The 18,975-nt window shown below is 40.9% G+C and overlaps 1 protein-coding gene across 2 annotated transcripts; it reads right to left on the bottom strand.

The window, feature by feature from the left end:
* Window positions 1-1,896: 1,896 nt before the first annotated feature.
* Window positions 1,897-15,937, bottom strand: LOC148018528 (uncharacterized). Of its 2 annotated transcripts, XR_015687656.1 has the most exons (5): window positions 15,467-15,937; window positions 5,277-5,403; window positions 4,432-5,172; window positions 3,808-4,310; window positions 1,897-3,692 (listed from the first exon to the last, which is right to left on the bottom strand). XR_015687656.1 is itself a non-coding variant. In XM_087661393.1 (4 exons), exons 1-4 carry the CDS (start codon window positions 15,541-15,543, stop codon window positions 4,089-4,091), a joined length of 1,167 nt encoding a protein of 388 aa, XP_087517519.1. In that variant the 5' UTR covers window positions 15,544-15,937; the 3' UTR covers window positions 1,898-4,088. The 2 variants fall into 2 exon arrangements, 1 of the variants encoding a protein (XP_087517519.1); XM_087661393.1 differs by having other exon boundaries at window positions 1,898-4,310.
* Between the last annotated feature and the right edge of the window lie 3,038 nt (window positions 15,938-18,975).

Here is an 18,975-nt window from a genome sequence, read left to right as displayed (position 1 = left end):
AGGACATGTATAAAGGCTTGGTTTACTTTTGTTTCAATCCCATCCCTCATCTTCCACCATTTTTTGGTAAACGTCATTTACATAGTGTTTCAAAAAACTATCTCATAAGTAGCCAATTTAACCATAGAGAGAGATCCTACAATGCAAGCAACAAAGAATGTTGTCCTACCCGTTAGTACAAATCAACCCCCTTACCCTAGCCTATCCTACAAGTTGGTTTAAATTCAAGCTCCTAGGGACTTAAGAATACTAGCAAATATACCCTAGGTTGGCTAAGAATCATAGCACCTTCTATTTCCTCAAGCCTACAATTTTTGTGTCTTACTAAATGAGCTACACAATACATGCTTTTTTGGCCAACAAAATAATCTAAAAGGCACTAAGAGCTCAATGCAAAGAGAATGTCTTAACTAGATTTAAGGATGTTAAGTGAATGACAATATCTCGTCAAGAGTCAATAAAGTGAGAAAGCAAAAGGGATTGCAATGTTTTGATAGCATGCATGAATTTAATAGTCGCCATGAGAGATCCGATCCCAACCTCCTCCATAAAGGCCCCAAGAATAACCACCCAACAATGTTACTCCACACACACATTGCAACAAACATTTGGAAATAGCTTGATGCCACAAAGAGACCCAAACTTGGCCTAGATGAAAACCTAGCTTCATACACTACAAGATATTTTGAATTAATTGTATGAACTCATTCAAATGCTTTGTGCGATAGATGGTAGTTATACAAAGTCCCACAAGTTAAGATGGAGTGCTTGTTAATCTTTTGAAAAGTGAAAACTTGACTTTATAAGACTAATTATTTTTGGTGTTCGCTTTGAAAACAAGACCCGATCCTTGTAATTGTAAAAGACTCATGCCATTGTGTGTTCCTTGGTACAAAAAATACCCATGTTGTTGCAAAAACACTTTGCTACATAAGAGGTGAATCCCTTACATTCCAATAAACAACTTACAAACTAACATAACTAGATGCATCTAAAGCCTTTCTTTTCACAAGTAGGCTTGCCTTCTTAGATGCTCCCAACGTTTGATCTAGTCACATCCATGGGATCGATTGCCTATAGCACACCACTATAACTACATGCATCTAATTTGGAAACCTTCTTGTTCACAAGCACACACCTCAAAAGCTCTAAACCTTTGATATAGCCATGTGAAATGGACCAAGTGCGTTTAGCATTCATTAAAGGGTTTTTTTATAAACTTGAAGATAGTAGGAACACCAATGCCTTTCTTTTCATAAGTGAACTTGCCTTCTTGAAAGTTCTCAGCCTCTGATCATTAACTACCTTTAGCACACCACCAAAAGCATTATGAGGATACACGTGTGATCTAGAATGAAAGGCAAAGTAACATTCAAGGCCTACAATCTATCTTGGCATGGCTAAAGATCACTTGCATAAAAGCCATTTCCTTTCTGCCCACCATTGAAATGTCTACGTATGAGTTGGGATACAAAACAACTAGAGTGAGTGCCTTGTGCCTATGCCTACTCACAACAATGACCCATGTAGGATATTTAATATGCCCTTATTCAAAGCATTATGTGGAATTACATCCTTTATCACATCCTCTCAAGCAAAGGTACTTGCATGTATCCCAACACAAGGAAAGCTCAATCTACGGTATAAGATGCCAATCTTGCCCTTTTAGCCTCCACTTTTGGTGCAAAACATTGTTGGTACTCTAGAATCTCCTAGAGACACTTTGAAATGAAATACTCCATTGACTAGTGAAATACCCTATTCCAACTCATAGCCGAATGATTGCAAGGCAAGAGCATCAAAGCACAAGCTTTGTAATAAAGGCTTACCTTCCAACGGAGTAGTAGCAAAATGGTGGGTGTGTGAATTAGGTTCTGCGGGTGTAAGTCCAAAATCTGTGAGTAGGTCCCAGCAGTATATCTTAAAAGAGAACAAAATATCATTACAAATAAAAGGCTTACCCATATCCCACAAGAAGCAAGCTCAATTTCAAGTATGAGATGCTAATCTTGATTCAACCAAAGTCATCCAAAGAGCATAAAGCCAAAGGAAGATGGCGGGGTTTCAATCACTTCCACCCAAATCGGGCATTGCTCTGTTGAAGCATATCCTTAAATCCAACCAATGGCCTACACGAGACTGCACAAATTAGTCATCCAAGAATAGAGGAACTTGTAGCAGAGTGTGTCCATTAGTTTGGGGAGTGCAAAATAGCATCCGAAAAGAATATGAGACCATCATATAATTTATCAACCATAAGCTGTTGCTTATTTGCGTTATCATTCAATGTCATGTCCTCTAACCCTGCCCTAATACACTCAATCAACTGCACACAAAAAATGGCTATCCTCTTACAAAACGCCACACTGCTCCAAAATGGTATTGATACACAACAATCGCTGTGTGTTCTATTTATTGCACTTCTTTTATTTGCATACCAGGCATCAAAGCATTAGCTTGTGAGAGCATTTCCCAAAACATGCTATCCCAATTTGTAAGAGATGAACAAGCGTTCCCATCTTGAAAAGGTGTACTCAAAATGCCCGACTCTGACATCTGTGGTAAAGCTTGCAATGCTTACCCACATTGTCACCATCAACATTAGAGTCACTTATCCATAATGCCTCATCAGAGTCTAAAAAGTCCTTTAACATATCTGAATGAAGATGCTGAGCCAAAAACTCCACGTATAGGCAACATTGCTCTTTATGATGTATTTTAAGTGAATGATTACTAAAGAGAGCAACGAAGTCATGGAAGAAGTGTCCTGACATGCACGCTGGTAAAAGTTAGCAGATAATTCACTGCATACAGCTTGGGACTCACTGTGTCTAAATCTGTAAATGAGCTGCAATGAGCCATTGTCTAGCCCTGAACAGCAAAAACAACTCACACACAGATCAAACGAAAGGAGCAAGAAGTTTAAAAAATATGTGACACCTCACCTGTCTGCTTGATCATGCATCTATTTACCTGAATCAGATGAGTAAGTGAGCCAAAACAGATCATTAGCATGAAGATTGTCCTCACCCATGAAAGGAAAAAGCAAGGAGTGTTGTACAACTAATGCAATCTTCTCTCAATATCCTTTATGTTAGGAAGATGAACCATGGCCCAAATATAAGCATCAAAATATAGGGCAACCCAAAAAACAGGAATAACTACATTCAACTTTACACGTCCTCCTTTAACCCAATCCGGTAAGATTATTGTATCTGTGAAACTCCAAGTTGCTTGATGTGGCACGATGGTTCCATCTGTCTCCATACCTTTAATAACATGTGGTACCCTCCCGGTAAAATCACACTTCTGCTTGTTCCTGTATCCTACCTTGAAATCTGTTTCCAAAAAGGATGGGAACCAGCTTGAAAGTATGAATGTATTACATACAACCCTTAACATGAGTTTATATACCTCTTAACCCTGATTATAATCATGTTACTCACATGAGGAGACTCTACTTGTTTGTACACATCGAGGTGTTATCCAAAACAATAAGAATGCCATATTCAAAGATAATTCATGTCGTTCAGGACCGCTTCCATATGCACCTACCTTCATTTATTGCTACAGTGGTGTATCACATATTATTGAACAATATGAAGTCCTTGATCAAGTCCTGCTGTGTAACTCCTGTGTTCATCATTTCAAAATAATAGCTCCAAAGCAGTGCCTGGAGAACTTTGCTGCCGCTGCAAGAAAGAAATCTTATGTTAAATTGCCTGCTCTGTTGTACAAGGAGAGATGTTTAGCAAACACAAAGTATACCCAGCATCATGGTAATCATTTATATACAAAAGAGCATACCTGTTGGGATCACCATCACATAATTACATCGTATTACCTTCAAAAGAGCACAGCTTACAGCATAAACTTGTTGTAGCACAAGTAGACAGCGTCAACCTGTTTCCAGATACCACCTAGAAAACAGGCACCGGCAATGTACTCAAAAGTAAATGTTCGTATAGTTAGCATGGATGCTTGATAAAATACACTTGCAAATGCTTCCATATGGGGACACTTAGCCCCTTTTAAAAGAATCCAAAACAAAAATCCCAATTCACATCAAGGACAGATTTGGCAGCAAACTAGCCTGGAACCATTGTGCTTATATAAGGTACAAGACCTGATAATGACCAAAAGTACATACAGCAAAGGCATACTCCTAAAACTAAGGCAGCTGATTTTCTCATTGAAGGATTACGAAATGCTACAAAAGTAGCAAACACTAACTGCTGCACTGTCCAAGCCCACTTTCCTCTCAATTGCATGTTTGTCCTGTAGCTTCTTGCATCATCTTTGTATGTAGCCTGTTACCAGAAAAGAGATGTCAAAACTCCTGTATAGACATATAGATATCACTGGTCAACATATTCTTTGAGTTAATCATTTGGAAAAGAAATTATATGTACAGTTGCCGCGTAAACAAACCTCTTCAATATCGTAATGTAGTTCACCATTGCTCGCCTTTATATGTCCTCTCGAACCGTCCCCGAAATTTTTCCATCTTTTAAAACCATTTCTAGCATGCTGAAATCTATCATGTTTGCTCATTTCTGTACCAGAATTACATGAAAGGGCTGCAGGTTTACCGCATCTTAGTTTCTTATTTGAACATTCTGCAGAGTTTGAACAATCCCATGAATTTTGATTGTGGTTACTGCTCACTACCATAATGTTTGTTTCGTTTACAGTTTTAGCAGAAATTGCATCAACCTCCACGATCTCATTACAAGGCTTACGTTCAACTTCCAAATCCTTGTCCATAAAGCCATGTGATGTGGATGATAAATAGGAACCTTGAATAGAGGCGAAATCAGTCGTAAAATCTTGTTTTACATACTCAGTGGTAATTTGGAGATCATGGGGCTCAGACGTCACATTGGATGTTCCCCCAACAGGACAGTTGGGCCCATTTTCCAAGGGGTGTACTTTACTAGGATAGCTAGATAAGAACATTGCAAGTTGATCTCTTTCATCATTGTTAAAATCAATCGATTGCAAAGTAGTAGACGACTGTACATCTGAAAATTCTGAGAAGGCTGTCTCAGTTATATAAATTTGATCCTGAATTGCATCAATGAATGAGAAATGCCGCTTTGATGCTGCCTCTCCCATTTGGTGGCTGTGAACCTGAAATGCTTCACTCACAGCTTTCCTGAACTCTTCCAGCTACTTATACAGAACATCCAAAAAGCAAAAAAAAAAAAACATAAGTACTGAATTTGCTCCATAAAGTAAATGTTTAACTAAAAATCATGAATAGTTTTTCCTACCTGCCATTTGGTTGTATCAAGAGCAGTAAGGAGTTCTCGCCTAGATATCTCAACACTCTTTTGGTCCACTGCAGCTTCTTCAGCAATAGTTCTCTTGTGCATCCAAGCTCTGTATGCAGATTCCATTCTGCAGAGGCATTGACAAAAACATTATTTGAAATGAAGTAGAGAAACGTTTGAGCTAGCTTCAAAGATCCAAATAGACACGTTCATTTGCAGTGACTGTGCAGTGTGCACTATCGGTCATAACTTAGCCAAGAGCCCTTTTACCTTCATCCAGTGGTGGTGTTATTTTATTCCTAACTCTAAGTTCCTGTGATTAAATTATCATCCACTATTTCCTGCCATCGTGAACTGCTCCCCAAAGTTTGATTCTAAACCATTGTCCTCCTATTTTCTACACTCTCTTAGACTACAATGCAGGCAAGTCGGCTACTTTCAACAAAACACGATCTGCCCCTGCACCCAGACATGCACTACAACCATCACAACTGCTGGTTAAAAGAGGGAATTTCTGAAGGTCAGAAGTTTGCTGGAATCCTTGGCTATTGATATCCATGACTTGTGCAGGTGCCATTTGCAACAGACAATATCTACTCTATGTACAAAAAACCCTAGCAGGCAGATTGGACCAGCCAAAGACAACTCTCAACACGCAAGCTACCTTGGATCTACTGCAGATCTGCACCTACTGTTGCACAAATGAAGACCTATAAAGAAACAGTGGGGTTTGCAAGGAGGAACACAAAGTGTGTACCCTAGCGGGCAGATTGGACCAGCCAAAGACAACTCTCAGCACACAAGCTACCTTGGATCTACTGCAGATCTGCACCTCCTGTTGCACAAATGAAGACCTATAAAGAAACAGTGGGGTTTGCAAGGAGGAACACAAAGTGTGTACGGCAAACATTGAGAGATAGAGCTCAGAAACATAGAAAGTGGGTGAAATAATGAATCATATACAATGATGGCACAATGGAGGAGCCTTAGGGTTCCATATCTTTGTGACCGGTACTAAGATGAGGAAAGTTGAGTCAATGATGTTTATCAAAGCTTAACAATGACTGCACTGTCTTGGCTGATTAGGTGGCAGCACTTGAGGATTAGAATGTTTTGTGGAGAGAGCAAAACACAATACTATGGACAAAAGGATGCCACACTAGACGATGATGGACAGCAATCTTAAGCTAAAAATGCATTGTCACTTGATCGACTCCTAAATTACAGCCCCAAAACTCGAAATTACCAAACTTTCATTGAAAAGAAATGTGATCCAATGAGTGTTTGTGTCCCATAAGCCAAACCCTAAATTGGGAGGACGCATCCATCTATTAAGAGACACATTGCCCACCACTCAGCCTATCTTGTCATCGTACATGGTTGGTGCCTATTCTCTGTTGTCTACACCCCTCTCCGGCAGATATCTCAATTCGAGCCTGTTGTCCTACAACTAGCGCCTATCATCAAGGAAAGTGACAGGATGGTATTGTGGAGAAATACCCTAACACAGAAACTCAAACACAATTGTACGACAAAGCACAAACTGATAATAGAACACAGTTACGATTTGGGTAACTCAAAGACAATGAACACAGTGAGTTAGAAACTGAATGAATCTGAATAGAATACAATCCTCATCTAGCAAACACAATATGCATTGAAGCAATACTAACCCCCAAACTCTTGTGTCTCAAGGACTGGGCGTTATGTCCCTGAACGTCTTGATGGGTGCTAGGAACATTGGTCCCAATGGGCAAACTGAACATACAAATCAAGCCATGAAGGATATGTTGCATGCATGTCTCCTTTAGACAATCTGATTGGGAGTGTTATCTTTCTTGGATTGAGTTTGCTTATAACAATGTTAAGCATTTGACTACTAGCTGTAGGCTATTTATGCTTATGTATAGTTATGAGCCAAAACCAGCAATTGTTGCACAGCTCAACGAGGTGAAAATGCAATCCATCCATGACTTTCCGCATGATATACATGTGATGTCAATGATTGCTGGGAAAAGTATCAAAATGGCCCAAGATCATGCCACGTTTTATGCTAACCAACATCATACTCCTAGGGAGCTTTGGGAAGGCATGTGGGTTTACCTTAAGTCCCAAACGACTCCGATTCAATGACTACCAGCAAGTGCTATAAATCATATTCGAGGTATTGTGGTCCTTTCTTGATTACCAAGAATATAAGTAGTATGTCCTATGACCTGGACTTGCCTTCAAAAATCCAAGTTCACCCTGTGTTCCATGTGAGTTGTTTGAAGGAAAAACCGGGACAAGGTGAGCAAATTGTTCCGATTGAGAAAATCCTGTGGCTTGAGGATACTGCTCATTATATTCTCCACTCAAACCCAAATTGGTTCTTGACCTTAGGAGTAAACGATCCCGTCAAACCGTTTATCTTGAATATTGGTCAAGTGTAAAAACTGCCTAGAGGCGAAGGGTACTTGGGAGTCGGTACATTCATTGAAAAGTCATTTTCCTTTCTTCATCCCTAAGGATATTGCTTAGGACAGCAATTATTCATTGGTGGGGGGGGGGGGGGGGGGAGTGTTATATCCCTGGACATACGGATATTATGCATTGACTAGTGCAAATGCACTGACAACACGTCGGGTTTAGGATAGCAAAGTCCTATCTATAGGACTCAAGGCCCTATTGAGCAGTTTCATTATAACCACCACTATTTGACTCTTCGCCCATTGGCCAATGCATCCATAGTCTGGGATGGTGTGGATTAGTGGTATGGGACTCCAACCCTTGACATGTGGTTGTGACTCAAAGTGCAACTACCTCCGAGGCTTGGGGGTGAGTCCATTTGGCTCTATGGTTGGGAGGTGAGTCTAAAGTCCAGTCTCTTTCATGGTGAGTTTGGCTTGCGTTATGTCTCCTGTGCAAATTGGATCCTAGGGAGATGTTTCACTGAGGCAAAGATTATGAGCGGTAAAGTGTGTTGTACTCTTGATGGATCCCAAAATGCAACAAGAAAGCCTCCGTAGGTATCAAAGAAACCGAATAAATCTGAATAGAATTCAATGCTCATGCAATAAACACACTATGCAATGAGAAAATACTCACCCTGAATTTCCATGTCTCGAGAACCAAGATAGAAAGCATTGTCAAAAGACGACGTACCAACGAGATAGTAGGGTTTTTGGGGAGAAACATGAAGTGAACTCGGCAAACATGGATAAGAGAAAAGAAGAGAGGAGAGAAGAAACTCTAATGAATGGAATGATGAAGATTTAAATCATGGAGTGAATGTGATACAAGGGAACAAGGGTACCGTAGCACAAGGAAGATGATGAAGATAGCCACGAACCACGAACTGCAATGTCCTCTTGAAGGGGTGTGAGGACAGTGGAGAGGTTGGAGAGAAGAGGTGACAGATTGAATGAATCAGCCGTGAGGAATCAATGAGAGAGTGGCCTATAAATAGGCACAGTCAGTCGAGGAGGGCGCCCCTTTTTGGGACTGCAAACCCTAAACGCAAAACGCAGAAATACAAAAACGCAAATTGCGGGTAAAGGGCTTCTCAACACCCCCTCTCAGGCCCAAGAAGGAAAACAAGAGAAGAGTGAGATGGAGATGCAATGCTATATCCTGAAGAATGCTCATGCAATAGGTGCCACTTCGACAGTATCCCTCATGGAAAAATTGTTCACTTGCCCAAGTGCCCTAATACAAAGACGATGAAAACATGCAATGTATAAGAGAAATGTCGGACTTTGTGTAGTGCCGAGAACCATAAGGATATGCCTATACTCGATCTCGAGAGGTGGCTCCATGTTAACCAAGTGACCAAGGCAAGAAGAGAAGAGAAGGAAGAAGATGTAGAGAATCCCTAAGATCCAAGATTTCCACCGGAAAGAAAACTTGAGTTAAAATACGCAGGATCTAGAGCATGGCAGATGCGGAAGCTATGGAGGTTGAAAGAGGAAAAAGAAATTCATGAAGACATTGACCCTAGCAAGGACAAATCGTTACACAAGTAAATTAGGTTCCAAGATTGAGACTTGGACTTATAAACACAGTCTTGTGTATTGACAGTGACATGACACTTTACTGAAAAGAAAAGAGTACTATTATAGCATTAGAAAAAGAGTACAAGTACAATGCTTTATAGGAATTGAGTGGTGGTACTTTCTTCTACTGTGCATATGGGATTCTAATCCTAAGCCCTCACTGCTTCTCACAAAGAGACTAAAGAAGATGTGATTGCAAATATTTCAACACCCCTCCTCAATCACAACCAGAAGTACAAAGCATATAAAGGCTTTAGTGAAAGCAATACCTACAAAGTGTGGGCACACCATAAACATGGCAAAACACCAAAGACTATCATAAAAAAGGCTAAGTGTGGGTACCACAAACATGATGGACATCCAGAGGCTGTAGTAGGGGCCTCACAAAGTGTACAGAGGCTGTAGTACAAGGCTAACTGAGGAGTTTACAAGTTTTGTCTAAGGCATTCGGGCTAGGAAATGCAAAGCTAAAAAAGTCTATCTGAATAGGACTGATGAGGTTTGTCCTTCTCTTGGTGGTCTTCTTATTCTTCTTCTTCCTTTGTTCTATTTTCTTCTTCTTCTTTGACTGCAACTAGATAAGCCTTTTGGGACCTTTTTTTGGCATGACAGAACTTCTCAGTGTGTCCGGTCCTTTTGCAGAAGTCAAAGCAGAGATGATCCCTCTCGCCTTTGTACATATTGCCAACATATAATGCATATTCATCTCTAGAGGTACTTGGTTCTTCCTTAGTTTTTAGCTTCTTTTCCTCCTCTAACAGTGATGCTTGGATATCAACAAGTTCAGGATTTGGCATGTTGATTAAAGTTGTTGATACATTATTATATTTAAAATGCAAACTCTTAAGTAGAACACCGATGCAAGCATCTTCCATTTTAATTAGATTAGAAGTCCTTTCATACAAGTTGGATTAAAAGTCCTTCCATGTAATTTAAATGCGTGGCAAGTGATGTGCTAGACTTCATTTCAAGCCTGAAAAACTCAATCAAGAGACCATAGTTTGATGATTTTGACTGTGCACCGAACAAAGTGTCAAGTCTCTTCCACATATCCTGTGAGGTCTCACAGTTATCCACATGGTGAATATAGCTGTCATCTAGCTCCAGTTTGATAATGGCCTAAGCCTTATCATCGTTCTTTTGCCCAAGTGACAGCCTTCCCCATTGGATTTTTGTCTAATCTCTTCATTGAGAATAGACCCTCTCACACCATCATATGTGAGGCTAGGATTGTTGCTCAAAGAAACCACAAGTGTTTCCCATGTGCCTAGCAGTATCATGATCAAGCAAATAGCTCTCAACTTATCATCAAAGTCAAGATTTGCATCCTTCCGTTGATTCGGAATACCTGTAAATGCACTCAAGTGCTCAAAAACCGGCTTGGACTCATCCAACTGCATATTCACCAACTTTCACATTAAATGCACCTGATTGACAAGTGTGGTAATCTCATAAGGGGTCTTCAACTTCTACCATATAGCATAAATTGTATCCAAACCTTTGATATCTCTAAGGATATCATCAATGACACCCACTTTGATATAGACAACAGCTTTCTTATTCACCTTGGCCCATCTTCATCATCAGAAATCTGTGCAGGCTTGTTTAGTTGCAAAGCATCTTCACAATCTTTCAAGAAAAGAATACCCTACACACAATCTTTCCAAAGATCCAAACCTTGACCATCAAACTTTTTGTGTCAGAATTGGAAGAAATTATAGCCATTTTGCCAAAATCACAGATATCAGCCAAAGAATCTGCAAACACCCAAGCTTAACCACCAAATACACTTGTACTTGCTTTTATCAGCAATAAACCACTATTGTTTATGCACAACCAGTCAATACAGAGGCTGAACCAGCAAGTACACAGATATATGCAATCAGTATGCTTTGTTAGAGTATCCAAAACTGAATAAAGTGCTGTATTTCAGACAGTATACAGCTCAGGGAGCACAATTTCTGCACAAATGAGAATTGCTGCAGGTGCTCGACCTGCCTTGACTACCACAATCACCTACTGCTGTCATGCAGCCACCTGCAGGCTGTCGCCTGCCTGTGCAGACCTGTTTCTGCAATCGCTTGACCCTGCATAGTCAAAATGACTGCTGACGCTACAATAAATGCAGTTGTCTACTGCAATCTCTGCAGTAAATGCAGTCGCCAGCTGCTGTACACACGTGCAGACCAGAAATAAAGGACGGCTTGACCTGAAGAATGTCACCTCAATGTGCGTGCAGCTGCTCACGAGCAGTTTGCTGCTGTTGCAGTCCACAAACAGCTGCTTCGGAATGCATGTTCGCAACCAACTGCCTCGAACCTGGCTCTAATACTAGTTGAAGGAGAGTTGAAGGCAGAAGTAAAGAAATGGCAGCAGCAAACGTGAAGGATGTGCAGGCGTGAAGTGCAAGAGAGAAGTCGACAGGAGAGAGAGGGAGACAGAGAGAGAGTAAAAACGATTTGTGTGTACCAACAATGTGTTGGTACACAAAGATAAAGAAATGTATTTGTACTTTAGGGTTTACGGGTTTTTTTACCCACAAGGATGCATTCATATGTACAAATAAATAATACAATACAAGGGAAGAAAACAAAGGGCCTTTACACCCAACACTAACCTCTATGCTTGCAAATCTTCATCTCTTTTGCAAAGTTTTGTTTTCAATGTAGGGCTTACATGCAGGTTTGCACCGGTCTTGCCTGGGTTGGAAACTTGGGATGTGCGTTGTTCCATTCATGGTTTCATCATCCTAGGATTTTTGCTCTTCTACTATAGTTGGGATGCTTCCCCATATCCATGGTTCTCGGCACCACACGAAGACTAACATTTGGCTCCTCTTCCTCCTCCACCATCAACATCCAAGGTTAAGAGAGGGTTAGTACCCTTCCTTGATATTCTATAGGTTTCGGCACTTGTCTTAGACATCGGTCTTTCTCCCCTTGTTGTACCTTCTCCTTATCATTGCATGATTTCATAATCTATTAAGGGCGCTTGTACAAGTGAACAATTTTTCCACGAGGGACGCTCCCCAAAGAGCACCTACTGCATAAGCATTCTCAACATGTAGCATCCTTTGCATCTCATTGTGTAAAGCACCACTGGGTGAATCCTGAGATGTCTCCACCAGAGGTTCTTACACCACACCACCACTCCTTCATGACTCCCTTGGTCAGATATCCAAGGCCTTTGTAGTCTTGGTAAGCCATTGGGCAACCACCATGCACCCTTTGTCTAATGCCTTGGCTGCTTTGGGGTGGGATGCCTTGGGTAAACCTAGGTTAGCTTTCCTTTCTAGTCCTGTTTTGGGCCTTGAGCTAAGAAATGCATTCCATGTTGATTAGCCTCTTAAACAGCCCCAAAACATGCTCATTTAATGAAAAACACAAAATCAATGTGTACAAATGTTGATCTTTGTGTAGTACCAAAAACCATGTGGATGGATAAAGATGAGGATGAAGCACCCTGACTAAAAGAGCAAGGTAGAAGTCACCTTCATAATAACATCAAGAGAGATGCTATAAGATCTGCCTCGGGAGAGACAGCCTCGATGTTGATAGAAGAGCAAATCTCCTAGAATGACGAAACCATGAAAGGAACAACGCGCACCCCATGTCTCCACGCTAGAAAAAGCTCGTGCAAACCTGCATATTAGCCCTACACTGATATACAAAACCTTGCAAAGAGAGATCAAAATTTGCAAAACAAAGATTAGTAGTGAGATGTTCCAAAGGATAACAAAATGGAAAAGGAGAGCTAAAGGAAAAAAAAACAATGCAATGAGTATATGTATATAAGTAAATGCAACCGAAGACTAAAGAAGAAAAGACTAAGAATGTAGCTACTATCACATATGTGAAAGATATAGACTACCGAGATTGTCGACTTGCCACGTGTACAGTGGCCACTAGGATAGAAGGAGTAGATGGGGCAACAGCGAGAAACATAGCTCTACTAGACTATCCACTAGGAGTGGAGGTAGTCACAACAAACTGCTAAGGTTTCTTAGGTGGAAGACATTGGGCCTTGGTATGATACTCCTCATCCATATGGCCCAATCTCTAGCACTATGTGCAAAATCTATTTTTCTTAGGGATTTATTGCCAAATGGATTTTGTTTTCTTATTTCCGTAAAAGGAACAGATGTCACCCTTGTTTTGGCTTAACTTCATATCTTGTGAGTTCTTGCACCTTCGGTTTTCACTTGCAAATAAGAGAAAACCAAACCCCTCTTTGAATAAGAGTATGTGGACTTTTGATATACTTGATCGTGCAACCTCGCGTAATGCAAGAACTAACACTCCAACTCATAGAAGGTCAACAATCGAGGCAACAAGATAATGTGCTGAATGAAATGGAAGTATTTTTCAAGCAACTTATTCAAAAAGAACGTAATCTAATAGTCGTTTGACCTTGGAGAGCCAATAGTGGCAAACTCAATGAGTAACTACCTATATTTGGCCAACTTAATTTTCAAACCATCCCCTTTCTTAATGAAGAACTTCTAAACCTCAAAGTCAGGATTGATATAGCAAGTGTGATCTCTTACTACATAGTGTCAATGAGATAACTCCAATGCTCAAATGCAAGGAAAAAATATTATAACTAAGGGTGAAACTCAAGAAGCAATCCTTGCATTAACTCAATATTGGTTGTGACATATGCTCAAGGTGAGCCAATCGACATAGGCTCAAGACCAATTACTAGCTCCCAAATTCCCAAAGTCCCAGAGATTCAAGCATTGGTTGCATGAAGTTTGACCACATGAAATTAGACTTGTTAAAACGAGTATTATGATTTATCCATGAAGGCATTCTCGGCCATAACAAGTTGCAACAAGAGTGATAGTGCTATAAGAAGAATAATGTGGATAGGGGGATAGGGTGGGTAGGATGGGAGAATAGAGTACACTAAAGAATTAATCCCAAAGTGCCCACCATGCATAAGTAAAGTGTGCATAGTGGATCCAAAAGTGAAAATAGATTGACTAGCCATGGGTACCACATGAGTAGTCCCCCATAGAGGAGGAATAGGGACACATGGGGCAAAGGATGGAAATTTGAGTCTTATTGTGATTCAATTAAATTTGAGTTTTTCTCAAGGGCAACTACACGAGAGTCAAACAAATTAGTCAATGATAAAATTAATTTAAACCTAATTTTTTATAACTTAACTGAAAATAGCCTCAACCAAATCTTTAGTATAAACCAAAAAACTAAAGTTGAAACATTTTTAAGAACGTAGATTTGAGTCTAAGCTCAAAGGAGTGGCCGGTTGTGTTTAAGCCCTACGTGGTGGTAGATTGATACCTTAGCCCAGAAAAGTGGAAGGTCATCTTCACCTGGAAAGGTAGGATACATATAAGATCCAAATATTTCACATATAAGGTAGGATACATATAAGGTACATATTCCATTGTCCCAAATATTTCACATGTGAAATTCAAATCTCTTCTGATGTATATCAAAGTTGCATTTGCATTGTTGGACTGCTTCACACGCTAGATTTTAGGACTGAGCCAAAGGGTAATTGTTATTTAGGAGCAATGGTCTTTTCCAAGGCAATGCTAAATTGATTGCAGCCATTCCAAAATGCAGAGGAAAATAGTCCAATGCCGTCAATAAAAACATATGCATATGACATATAAACACATCGAATCGAGAAGCATTCACCACATATTATATGTCCAGTCTAGCCTAGTAATCATCATGCTCCCTCGACCACAAACATACAAATTACCTTTGTTTTGAGCATATTTTGTTCGTGTGAACCCACTGTTTAGACATTTTGATATATTACTAAGATCTCCGCATTAAAAAAGCACTTGCGAATCATGGGTGTGCACATAAAGGCTGCCATAGCAATGCTCTTCAATAAAAAATTGAGGAACGTGTACACACGAGCACACCCCCCCCCCCCCCCCTTTTTTTGAGCTAAATGCTTGTTTTATCGACATACGTGGTTGTCTCGGGCTGAAGCAAACAGCTGATACTGAGGAAGACTCCAACATTAGAGTCGTAACGAGACAATGCAAGAGCGTTAAAGCATGCGCACGAAGTGAAATCAGCCTGGTGAAAAACGTGGCCACACACACAAACACAGAAACAAAGCAATGAAACATAACAAAATTGTCGCATCACAACTTAGAGCAAGAAGAACCTGTCAGCAGACTGTTGCACGTCTTCAGCTGCTGCAAAGAAAGGATCCGTCTCCCACTTAGCGAACGCTGAGGCCATGACCTTCTTGAAGTGGTAGCTTCTGCCCTAATTTGCTAGACAGCGGTAGTGCCTCGCACAGACTACGCTGCAACGCACCATAACGGGCCACAAAACGGGTCCGGCGGAGCGTGTATTGCTGCAGGTCCGTTAGAACTTGGGACGCACCCTGACCATGCTGCAGCCCTGGATCATTGATCGTGTGCGATAATACTGCAGAAGGCCTCCGCAAATCCCAGTGCTGGTGACTCGAATCTGCAAATATGAAGCTTGGGGTTGAGACAGCAGGGGAGTTCTGCGTCCAGAAGTGATTTCGCAATGTTCTTTGTCCGACTCCAATCGCTCATCATCATCATCAGCATTCAGCAAATGCCCAAGCGTGGCATCTTTGGTCGTCACGCGTGTCATTATTGCCCCCCTCCATGACTTTAATTGGCCAAATTTCTCAATGCTAGACACTCAGCATCATCCGTAGAGCCCTTCTAAAGCAATGTTTTTAGGAATGTCTTTGTATTTGCTCAACGGTTTGTCTATGGCATCGGAGACTCTCCATTGGATAGAGCATTGAGTCAAGGCCATTAAACGTCTTAAAGGTGTAATACTAAAGGTGTGGTCTGCCCTACCACATGGTGGATACGCATGCAACATCTCTACCCGATGCGGTCTGCCCTGACCATGGTGGATACACATGCAACATCTCCACCTAGGCAAGGGACATGCAAAAGATGGTGAAGTTGTAGAGACCCTGAGTAGGAAGGCCATGAGGAATGTGGAATCCACGGACATGGATTTTGTTGCAACACTTGCTAAGCAATCGAAGGTTGATATGGGGGGAGGTGGAGAAGCAAGTGTGGCACAACATTAGAGAGTTTACAAATAGAAGGCGTATAGTGGTGGTTGAATCAAGAGCAAAAGTCCTCAGAGCCTCAGTCAACCTAGCCTTACAAAGGATCAAGCTGAGATATGTTGATTTTGTTGTTCTTGGCATGTATTTGTATTTCCACGATGGTTTATGCAAAAGTACTACGACATGGCCATACTTACCAATATAAATTTGTTGGCAGGGGGTTTTATTTTGTTCTAGTTAACACACAACGGGAGAGGGATTAGATTCTTGCTCAAGTAGTCAGATTTAGAAGTAACTTTGTTTGTCCTCTCCCATTAACGGCTCATTCCAATCCAAGAGAATCCCTAGAGTAAGAGTGCCCTATCTAGGTTACATATCCAGGCTTACATGATTGACTCGATGATCAGCGCCCTTGTACATACCAAGGGAATCTAATGGAGCCATTAGATCAAATAAAAAGGCCTACATCCTTTGGAATAGGCAAAGAAGTTCCTGGAGGTTGTCAACCCAAGCAGTATTGAGGTATGTGTCAAAGTTAAATTCAGTCACTCTCTAGACGCCTGCTATATGTGCCACCAAAGAGGTCACTATGCTAGAGACTACAAGCAAAAGAGTGATGCAAAAGAGGAAGCATCAAAGAATAAGGACAATAAGGACTAGTCTCTCCCAGAAAAGGGTCCTCAAGCCTAGCACCACCAACAATAATAAAGATATCAAGAAGAAGCAACCCGCGGGCAATGCTAGCAAGACCAAAATAGGTCCTAATGCAGATGTGGGGAAGGAAGAAGCTAAGCTTTCAAGCCATGAGAATAAAGAGAACCAACTACCAGCTGCCAAGGAGGGGGCTAAGATGAAGAATTGTAATAAGGGAGGGTCTCTCATGAAACAAGCGAGGAAACCATTGGTGGACTAAAACATCTATGCTCCTCTTGTGAAAGGTAATGAGGAATTCTAGCACTTGTACAGTGATGCATAGCATGACTAAGGTACCCCGAAGATTAAATTCCATATCCTGGAATGCTAGATGCCTATGCTCTAGAATGAGAAGAAATGTTTGCAAGCAGCTAATCAATACAAGGAAGCTAGATATGTTAGCTTTACAAGAGGTAAAGCTAAAGGGAGAACATGGATCAAATAGAAGTGCCAGGATAGTGGCCCTTTCTCGCAGCAGAGGATCAAGGTAGAGGAGGGATATTAATGTTGATCAAAGAGGAACTTGAACCAACAACTTTTTGGATACAAGAAGAGGGTGCTATAGTGGTAACCCGAATCATATTTGGATGTACCACCAACATGCCTACTCAATTTATGCTCCACACACCTCTATGAAGAGAGCTCGCATGTGGGAGAATCTAAATATGAAATTGTAGCACGATTGTTCCATCATATCAGGGTATTAGAACATGACAACCTCATAGATTGACAAATCACACAAGTGTGATATGATGATGAATAGGGAAAGAGAAAACTAGAGTGACAGTGCAACCCACATGATCAACAATGATGGAGGAAGGGCATTCACATGGCATAATAAACATAAGGATGCCTCAAGGAGAGCAGGGAGATTACATAGGGCATATCTTAAAGGGGGGGTTGTACCGTAGCCCAAACTAATGCTCCGATTTGATGTAACAGAATTAGATCATGTACCCATACAAATCATGTTAAAGATTACCCCGTTGCAAAATCATCATGCCAGCCCACCTTTATTTATATTTAACAATAGCTTCCTAAAAGACAAACAGTTAGTGATGAAGCTAAAGGGAACATGGCAAGGAGTAGCTGGCATGATATCATACCCATTGGATAGAGTGGAAAAGGCCATAAGGGCCATTGCGGAGGAGTTGAAGAGATATGGTAGAGCTAAAGCTAGAGATAGAAGGAAGCATGTGGATTCTGCTACTACAAGATGATGATCTTAGATTATGGCTACCCTTGCTATTAAATCTAATGATCAATGCATGGTTTGGGTTATGTACAGAAATGAAGATTTCCTTGAGGCAAAGGAGGAGAGGAAAATCATTGCAGTGTGAACACAATTGAAGGGCAACTACTTGGTAGAGCATGATGCCCCTACCCCAACCTTCTTTAGAGCGTTGCAAAAGAATAGAAGAGAGGCGATATTAGTAATTGATCATGAAGAGGGATATCAACACACATATGATGTGCCAATAGGCAAGGTTTTTCTTTAACATAGTGGGTGATGCTTCAATACCCAAAGCAAAGTATGAGAACAAGTCATAGCTCTTACTAGATACAATGGGGAGGGTTGAAAACAATGAGACATCTCTCATGCTAGCTAGACCATTCTGGGAGTAACTACTATTTGTACTCAAGAAGATGAGAAAAAGTAGATCCCCAGGTTAACCACCGAGGTTTTCGAAGCACTATGGCCAACATGTGGGAAGAATATCACATATATCGGCAATGCATGCATGAGAAGGAGGATAATCCTAGCCCATACCAATCAAGGGATGATTAAGTTGTTACCCAAGATGATAGTAAGGAATAAGCCATCCCAATGGAGGCCTCTTACCATGCTAAATGTTATCTACAAGATAATGTCGAAAGCTATCTCACATAGGGTAAAATATCTCCTTCGAAAG

Source organism: Lygodium microphyllum, chromosome 21 (assembly GCF_053477565.2).
Source record: "Lygodium microphyllum isolate KBCC chromosome 21, Lygodium_microphyllum_v1.1.10, whole genome shotgun sequence".
Taxonomy (NCBI): Eukaryota; Viridiplantae; Streptophyta; class Polypodiopsida; order Schizaeales; family Lygodiaceae; genus Lygodium; species Lygodium microphyllum.
Note: the sequence above shows the minus strand (reverse complement) of the source record. Positions and strands in the feature narration are given on the sequence as shown.

Excerpts from the sequence above, each read along its gene's own strand:
- LOC148018528 (XM_087661393.1), bottom strand. The coding sequence starts at position 15,543 with ATGGCCTCAGCGTTCGCTAAGTGGGAGACGGATCCTTTCTTTGCAGCA. Across the intron at positions 5,173-5,276 it reads TTGATACAACCAAATGGCAG|CTGGAAGAGTTCAGGAAAGC; the intron begins GTAGGAAAAACT and ends CTGTATAAGTAG. Across the intron at positions 4,311-4,431 it reads TACATTACGATATTGAAGAG|GCTACATACAAAGATGATGC; the intron begins GTTTGTTTACGC and ends TTCTGGTAACAG.